Source organism: Mesitornis unicolor, unplaced genomic scaffold, assembly GCF_000695765.1.
Source record: "Mesitornis unicolor isolate BGI_N332 unplaced genomic scaffold, ASM69576v1 scaffold2045, whole genome shotgun sequence".
In the NCBI taxonomy this organism is placed as follows: Eukaryota; Metazoa; Chordata; class Aves; order Mesitornithiformes; family Mesitornithidae; genus Mesitornis; species Mesitornis unicolor.
In genome coordinates, this window is record NW_010184608.1 from 23,989 (window position 1) to 33,025 (window position 9,037).

Consider the following 9,037-nt stretch of genomic DNA (forward strand, 5'->3'; position numbering starts at 1 on the left):
ACAAGATAAAAATTTATATAGAAACCATTCTTGCAAGAAGAGCACATTAGGCATAAGTCACTGATAGGGCACTGAGGGACAGATTAATTTACCCGAGTCATGAAGACTTATTACATTAAGACTATTACAAGGTTGCATAGGTTGTGTGAAGGCTTCTTTTTTGAGAAACTCAAGGCAGGAATGTTCTTCACAGTTCTCATTTTTTATAGTGTTTATGGAGATAGAATAGAATTTTGTAGTAGATAGTTGGAACAGCTAAGAATTCATTTTAGTCGTGCATTTTTCTAGATTTCATCTTCCATTGTAGTTTCTTCTACTTTATAATTGCAGTGCTGTTTTTTATAAGTGCATTAAAATAGTGTTGTCATGATCCCTTGAGTAACTTAATGACTAGATTTTTGAGGTAACTGATTACTGTAATTATGTAATGCATAGTCTGTGTACAGGAAACCTTATGCATATGACATACATCGTAGGTGTGTTGAGTTACACTTCCTTTATATTTTTTTCCTTAGTAAAATGCGGCTTTTCCACTAGTTTAATACTTTTGGTGAAGAATATGATAGAAAAAGTAAAAATGCCAATGTATTCTCAGATTAGATTTGGTTGGTTGGTTGGTTTTTCTATCGGGCTTTTTAAAATCTGGAGCTGATATATAATATTTTGTAAAACTGTCTCAATTATTTTTTAAAATTTGCATTATCATAATGAATAGAGTATGCTTACTTTTTAAGAGAAAAAGATGCTAATCCTTGTGATTACTAGGACCAAAATTGAAATGGAAATTTAATGTGAATGAATTATTGATAGAAACAAAACTATTGAGATTTTAAATATAGAATTTCATTTCACTAAGTTAAAGAGGAAATATACCAATTTAAGTTAGCTTTTTTCCTCTGCTGAACAATTCAACAAGAACTTGAAGCTTGGATGTAATGATAAACAGTTAATACAATTGACAGTTTTTACTACATTCAGATTAGAAGCTTGATCTGCCTTTTACTTTTAGTCATTTTACTCTGTTGAGAAACGGACTCCAGAAGTAGATGTCAACCTTCCCACAACAGACTCCCAGTCTTTTTCCAGTGGCCAAACCATCTCAGCTGCTTCTTACCCTCTTGTCAAAGCCTTCATTTTTTGTTTCATATTTCTCAGATGTAATAAAGAATATACTGACAATATAAATGTGTCAGTACTGTATTTACAGATTGAATTAATATACCTGGTGTTGAGAAGGTGAGAACACCTTGTTCTGTAAATCCAGACACATTTCTTTATAAATAAGCACAAATGCAGGATGCAGATTAATGGCCTCCACTCACTGTTCTGGGCTTCTCTCCTCATTGAAGAATCTAGTGAAAGCTATGGATGCAGATGGATGACAGACTTTCACTCCATAAAGCAGAGCAGGTCTAGAACCATGATCTAGATGAAGAAACTTCTCTGTGGCACTCAAGTAGGATGGAGGCCGTGACAATGAAAGCAGCTAGAGAAGGTTTGGCTTTCAACAGTGTTCTGCTAGACAGGCTGTTCTGCTTCATTAACCTTCATCATTGTTCATCATACAGCTGGTCACTGTCATAATTTGATCCCATATCTGTGACCAACACTAGATGTAACATAACAACAGCTAGTTATATGGAGCAATAACCCTTGGATTAGTAGGTCGAGAGAGGTTCTTCTTCCACTCTACTCTGCCCTGGTGAAACCACATTTGAAATTTTGTGTTCAGTTCTGGGCCCCTCAGTTCAAGAAGGACAGGGAATTGCTTGAAAGACCCCAGCGCAGAGCCACAAAGGTGATGGAGGGAGTGGAGCATCTCCCTTATGAAGAGCAGCTGAGGGAGCTGGGTCTCTTTAGCTTGGAGAAGAGGAGTCTCAGGGGTGACCTCATTAATGGTTATAAATTTGTAAAGGGCGAGTGTCAGGAGGAAGGAGCCAAGCTCTTCTCTCTGATGTCCAATGACAGAACAAGGGGCAATGGGAGCAAGTTGAAACATAGGAGGTTCCATGTGAACATGAGGAAAACTTTTTTTTGCTGTAAGGTTGACAGAGCACTGGACCAGGCTGCCCAGAGAGGTTGTGGAGTCTCCTTCTCTGGAGACATTCAAAACCCGCCTGGACGCGTTCCTGTGTGACCTGGTCTAGGTGATCCTCCTCTGGCAGGGGGGTTGGACTGGATGAGCTTTTGAGGTCCCTTCCAACTCCTAACATTCTGTGATTCTGTGGTAAATACTTTGTTGTTTGGAGTGCTCTCCTAGAATAGGGTTGAAGACTGTATAACTTTCTCCATGTTAAAATGGTTGCAACTAATTGATCTATTATTGATAGACCTTCAAAGCAGTGTGAAAGATAATAGTTACAATATAAGACCTCTTGATGTCTCATGACATGTGCTGTTTGCCTGTGCTGGGTTGCATGATCCATTCCCTTCAACTTGGTTACAGTTGTAACCAGAGAGCCACAGAGCTTTCCATCATTCTAGGTAGAAATATAAACAATTGGACAAACAGTGGGGAGGTTAAGACAGCTGGCTATCTCATATCTCTGAGGAAAAGCGTAGGCAAATCTTATGGATATAAAATTTTAGAACTAATTATTAAATCCTTCTCTTATTTGTATGTTCAGGAAGAACATCATCAATGATTTTCTACATCTTTTTCTTCCTAAATATAAGGTGAGCTGGGACTGGGGCTAGTCAGATACCATCAGGTCTGCTCAACTTCTTGCACAGCTCCACAAACTACTCAGGCAGAGGGGACCAAGGCAGCAAGATGTTGCCACCAGTTCTTATTGTTTCAATAAGTATTATGACTATTGAGATTGTTGTTGGATTTATTGGAAATGGATTTATTACAGCTGTTAATATCATTAACTGGATCAAAAGCAAAAAAATTTCTTCTGCTGACATGATTCTGATCTTTCTGAGCACATCAAGATTTATCTTGCAGGTGACCGTAATGATGCATATTCATAATCTCTATTTTGTGGATGAGTTAACATTTGCTTCCCTAAGCAAAGCTTTTGAGACTGTATGGATGTTTGTAAATCATGGCAGTTTATGGTTCAGTAGCTGGCTTTATGTGCTCTACTGTGTAAAAATTATCAATGTCACCCAATGGCTGTTGCTTCAAATCAAGCTTAGAATAGCTAGGATGGTCCTGTGGCTGCTTCTGGGATCACTGGTGATCTCTTTTGGGACTTCTTTTCCTTTACTATGGATTAGACACAGCACTTACTTCTGCAACTCAACAGGGAGCTGTAGAGAAAACAGCACAGCCTATAGCACTGGCTGGGATAATTCATATTTCAACCCGTTGCTTCTTCATTTTGTAGGTTGCATTTTTCCTCTAGTATTATCTGTGCTAGCCTCAGCCCTATTAATTATTTCTTTATGGAGACACACAAAGAAGATGCAATGCTACATAGATACTTTCAGGGATCCTTTGACAGATGTTCACCTAACTGCCATTAAATCCATTATTTCTTTCTTGATCTTATATCTTTCCAGTTTTGTAGCTCAAATTCTGTTGATGCTATCAAGTCAAAAAGATACTGTGAAAATTGCAGTATGCTTAGTTGTAACTGGAGCATATCCTTCCATACATTCTATTATCCTTATCATAGTCAATTCAAAACTGAAATTAGCATTTAGGATCCTTTGCCAGAGTTTTAAGTGCCATTTGGAAAATATGGCTCTAAGCTCCATATTATAGCTTGAGAGAAACTCTTTCTAGTAACAAATCTGGAATAAATACTTTTATGCATGTATTGTTTCACCTTTTTTTTCTTAGTAACTTTCATCTTTCAAAGATTTCTGTGATTAGGCCTTCTTATCATTTCAGAACATCTGAAGTAACATGCATTTTTTGCCTTTTTTTCTACTCTGCACTTGCTCTCTCTCTTATTCAATAGAGTGTGAATAAAAATGCACTGAAAGGAAACAATGCACTTAAATAATAAATCAAGTACAGGATGCTTTGCGATTTCAGATTCTCAATTTAAGACTGACAATTTGATGATATGTTTGAATTGATGAAAATGGAGCTAAACCAATGAAAATTTACAGAGCTCATGAATATCAGTTGTCTGCTAAAGGATCTTTCACTTGAGAAGCTTAAAATCGGTTGACGTGTTGTACAAGCCATAGGTGGTGTGACATACAAACAGAATATGCTTCTAAACATGAAAAACTAGCTAAAAGATAACTTGAGAGAAAATTAAGATTTGGAAACATACAGCTAATTAATGTAATTGAATTACATTCTGAATCAGTTTTATTTGTGTTAGGATTTCAGTATGTATATAACAATTTAGTGGTTAAATACCCCTTAAAAACTGATCCTTTTGTTCAAAACATATTTTATGTTCATATGTTTGGTTTTTTCAAAAGTGGATTACTAAGGCGGTGACTGCAATGTAGATAAGCGTAGGTGCATAGGTTTACCTGTCCTCTGTAGAAAAGCTGCTTCTTGAGTTGACCATTATGATCACAAATTTGCCTTTTTACATGATTTGTTGTTTTGAATAGTTGTGAGTTATTTCTAAGGCTGTTCTCTTTTAATATTTTATGTTACTATGAAGTTTCACATGAAGTTGATGAAATAAATTCAACAAATCCTGTCATGTTTTATCACAAATGTGTTAGATGATTCTACTCTGAAGTTCTCAGCTCAGCTGAAGTATTTTTGTATGCTGTATATCCTCACTGTAGGAATTTAGATAATGCTCGATTATAAGTCACTGTGGTGAGAGTTTCAGTCCCATCTATAAAACTAATGAGCAGGGTGATTCACTTAGTCTTGGAGTGTACTGGCTTCAGTGTTTGAATCATTGGAGTAATACTTTTATAAAATGCTTTGAAATCACTATTTAACAATAATAGACAAAGGGTGAGTATAATGCTTTTAACCGATATCTTAAAATATTGTTTACAATGAAATACATTTTAATAGGGGGCATAAATGAACGCAGTGTGTAATATGGAGTGATATGATCATTAGCATGTTTAAAAAGCGGGATCAAACTGCATAGGAGGAGAGGAGGATGATGAAATTCATAAACACAGCGTCTGGAGGCGCACTACAACGTACTAGAAAACTAAGACTACCATCATGTCCAGTGCTGTCCATCAAGAGAGACCCAAAACCCCCTCAAGAGCCCTGCCCATGTTGTTCTGCAGGGAAGCAGATGGGAACCACCATGCTCCTGCCACAGCACTACCCTGCTCTCCAGCTGCATGCCCTGCCAACGTGGGACCAAGATTAGAAGACTCGCACTGTGATATCTCTTTTAGTCCCTTTTCCATCTGGCAACATCATGAAAAGAAAGCATCCTGAAAGAAATGAGGGATTATTTGATGTTGGGTTATTTGGGTATTTTGGGGGGAGGTGCATTATTAATTAGATTTGTTGGTTTGTTTTTTTTTTAACCTGATCAGGAAGCTCTGGTAAAATTCATTTCCCCAGTGAGCTCATTTCTCTTTAAGTGTTTCCAAACTGATTTCTGGTAGCAGACTGAAGGAAAGGGATCAGAGCCAAGTATGAAAATAATGACTCCTGCTCAGCTTTTTCAGTGCCTCCTCACCTTCAGGAGGGTGAGATCTGAAGCAGGAACAATGATTAATAAAATATCCTTCGGTGCTTCCAGGGGAGAGGAGGACAAAGCTCAAGCACTTGATGTCTTTATATTGTATTGATGAAAGTTTTGTTACACACAGCATAGAGTGAGATAGATGGGTACATAAATTAGAATTTTAAATGGCTGAATTGGTAAATAAATTATTAGTTTTTTTATTTTCCTTTTTTATCCTTCCCCCAAGCTTCAATTTATTTTCATGTCTTCTACCACAGTAGATACAGTTTCCCATTTATTTTCTGATCTTGCCCTGCTCTTTGAATTTCAACCTTTCCCTTCCTAAAATCATTATCTGTATTCTCTGCAGACCTAGCTTTCTTTCTCTCGGACATTTTAAAAAAGCTTTCTGATTATTATTTTACAACAAAATATCATGCACCAAGTTATAGCAGGCTGGTATCTACATCTAGTTTATCCCAGAAAGCAGATAAATAAATCTGATGAATATTTTGGAAATTACTATTTTTTTTGCATTAAAAAAAAACCTACAAAAAGAACTTTTTTATATGTTGATTGAAAATAAGGCTTAGTTCACCAGTACATTTCCCCTGGAACTTTTCAAGGTACTTGAAATGTAGACAAAATGAATGGGAAAGTGCTGTCTGCAGTTTGTATAAGGCCAGTAACTATGGCAGCATGAAGATCATTGTAAGGAAGATGAAAAAGGTGATTAGTGAAGTTGTTCATACTGACTACATGATAAGCAAGCCTTCTTTATTCCAGCTTTTTATTTTTTAAGTTCAATGGTGCTTGCTTTTCTGGGTCAGAAGTCATCACATTTGTCTTTCCAGGAAAGGTAATATTTTGTTGTTCAGAAATTAAGAAACCTCTGATTTCAATCTCAGTAGCATTTTCATGAAGTTGGCAAATTTCTCCCTACCATTCTTCCAGCATGTGAACCAGGAATGAGATCTACCACAGACAATCTGAGCTTCAACTGCTGCTCTGCTTTGTCATGTCTTTCCTTCTGTCCAGTTTAACCACAGGCTGTATCTGACCAAATCAGCAGCTGGGTGGTGGATGTGAATTCTGATAACTCTAATACTAATATCTCTCTTCTGCTAACCATGGAGTCTTCCTTTTTCTCTCTGATATTTTGGTGTCCTCCATGGTGTTAATTACCTCTCTGTTGAGATATGAAAGGCAGCACTGCCAGCTCCAGGCATCCCAGAACAGATGTTCTTATAAATGCCACTAAAGCTCTCATTTTCTCTGTTGCCAGTTTTCTAACAATCATCATGAAGTCTTTGACCTTCTTTGCATCTGACAGCACCATGGTCTTAATTTATTCTGAATAATTTTGGTTAATCTCAAAAGTAAACTGTCAATGAAGACGCCACACTGTCCACATCTTTTTTTGAAAAATGACTTCCCAACTTTCTGCAAGGTCTGGAGAAAAGTTCTACCGTCAGTTATAATAGGATTATAACCTGGGATTACTTTTATCTCTATTTATTTATTTTTTATATATTATATCTATTTATTTATTCCCTTCTCTATCATACTGCTCAGCCTTCATTTCATTATTAACACAAGGACAGTTTCTTCAATGTTACAAACTACTTCTCAAAGCTAATCCTTCTTCCCCTCAATATTTCTCATCTTGTTTGTTTCTTGTTTGAGGACATCAGTATGAGAGGTCATTGAAGCTTAGTTATGTGTACAAATAATACTGTTCTTGAATTTGTCAGCCAAATTCTTCACTGAAACACAATTGGTTTCTGAATCAATGTGCAACTGGTTTTGATTATCTCTGAATATTAAAAAAGAACCAAATTAACTGCATGTTTATATCACTTTTTAGCTGAATGCTTCATTGTTTTCATACTGCTGTTTTTCCTTCCCAGTACCCACGCTTTTGAAATAGCTCAAAAGAACTTTACATTGGTCAAAGCAATCATAATGAATATAAATTACTGGGTAAGACACAATGGAAAAGACCATGGACACTCTTAAAACCAGAATTCCTAACACTCATAAGCACTTCAGAAATCATAGGCTTTTGTCTTATTCTTAGAACTTTTTCTTCATCCTGAGAGGCTATATCTCTTCTCTAATATTCAGTCTATCTATGTGTGAAAGGACAGGGACAACATTTTATCATCATAAAACACAGTATAGGTGGTGGCTACAATGTGGTTTATGTGGGCTTTTGAGAAGGGAGAGAAGCAAGGAGAAGTCAAGCTGATCCACACCATCTGCTTCAACTGCTCTCTTTTCGCAGGTACAAAACCCAGGACAATGATGCCTCCTTCCAAAATCAGGTATTTCTGAACTGGGATCCATGTACAGAATGAACCATTGCAGATCATGGGGTTTTTGCTCTCCCAGGAAAAACAGAGGCAAACTGCTGAACAGGAATAACAACTTGATATCATCATCCCTTGGTTGCCTGTTGGGGAGGAGGGGAGAAATTAAACCCTTTCTGGCCTTTAGGCACTCAGGTATGATATTGTGATGAGATTATGATGGATGATTGAATTCATAAATTAAAAAATGGATTGGTAGGTGATTAGACTAGATTTTTCATCTTCTTCCACTCTCTCCCTCCCTTCCCCCTTGTGTTGTATTTGCATTTCATTTTCCCTACTTTTATATTTTATTTTCTTTTTTTTCTCTCTCATTTGAAGTCTTTTTTTCCTTTCTAGAAAAAAATTCAACCTTTAATTCTTCATTTATCACCCCTTTTCCTACCACTCACTCTAAAAATCTTGGTTGTTTTTGCTGCCTTTGTTGCTGTTGTTGTGAATGAATACTAATGAAATCAAGCTGGGTTCATTCCCATATTTACTTTATTCTAATAAGCACACATTACAAGACAGCTTGTTGGTTTTAGCAGATTTATACTTTTCTTTTGTGACAACATGGCAAACAAAATTCCTCCCTTTCCTTGTGAAAGTGGTTTTTTTTTAAAAAAGAAAAGCCCACATGCTGAGACATTGAGACATTTGAACTTTCCCTTTTAAATCCCACTTCATTCAACTCTGCTTTGTTGTCCTTTCTCTATCACTTGCTTTCTCTTACCCCACATGCTGATCCATTTTTCGTTTACAGACTGCTATCTTTCTATTTTCTTTCCCATTTTTCCCCATCTCCTTTAAGATTGGTCTTAAATTTCTTTTTTTCTTTTTCCGTCCTGTCTTCAGTTTTAATCCTCACCCGTTCATCCCTCGAACATTCTTGTCTGCATCTATGTTTACACTGTTTGTTTCCCTTCCAGAGGAAAGATGACCATCCAAATATTTTCATTGCCTAGGGTTAAGATAAGTAATAAAAAGAGGAAATAAAATGTAGCTGCACGAATGCAAATAGCAAAGTGGAAGATTATTCAAACACTGTATGTTTAAGACTAAAATTCTTTAAAACACTTTTATCCTGAGAAACATCAGAAAAAGGTAGTT

At 36.5% G+C, this 9,037-nt stretch overlaps 1 protein-coding gene across 1 annotated transcript; it reads left to right on the forward strand.

Annotated features, from left to right (window-relative positions):
* The first annotated feature begins 2,773 nt into the window (after nt 1-2,773).
* LOC104540647 (taste receptor type 2 member 8-like) lies at nt 2,774-3,715 on the forward strand. Its single transcript, XM_010184506.1, has one exon. The coding sequence runs from the start codon at nt 2,774-2,776 to the stop codon at nt 3,713-3,715; it is 942 nt and encodes a 313-aa protein (XP_010182808.1).
* The last annotated feature ends 5,322 nt before the right edge of the window (nt 3,716-9,037 follow it).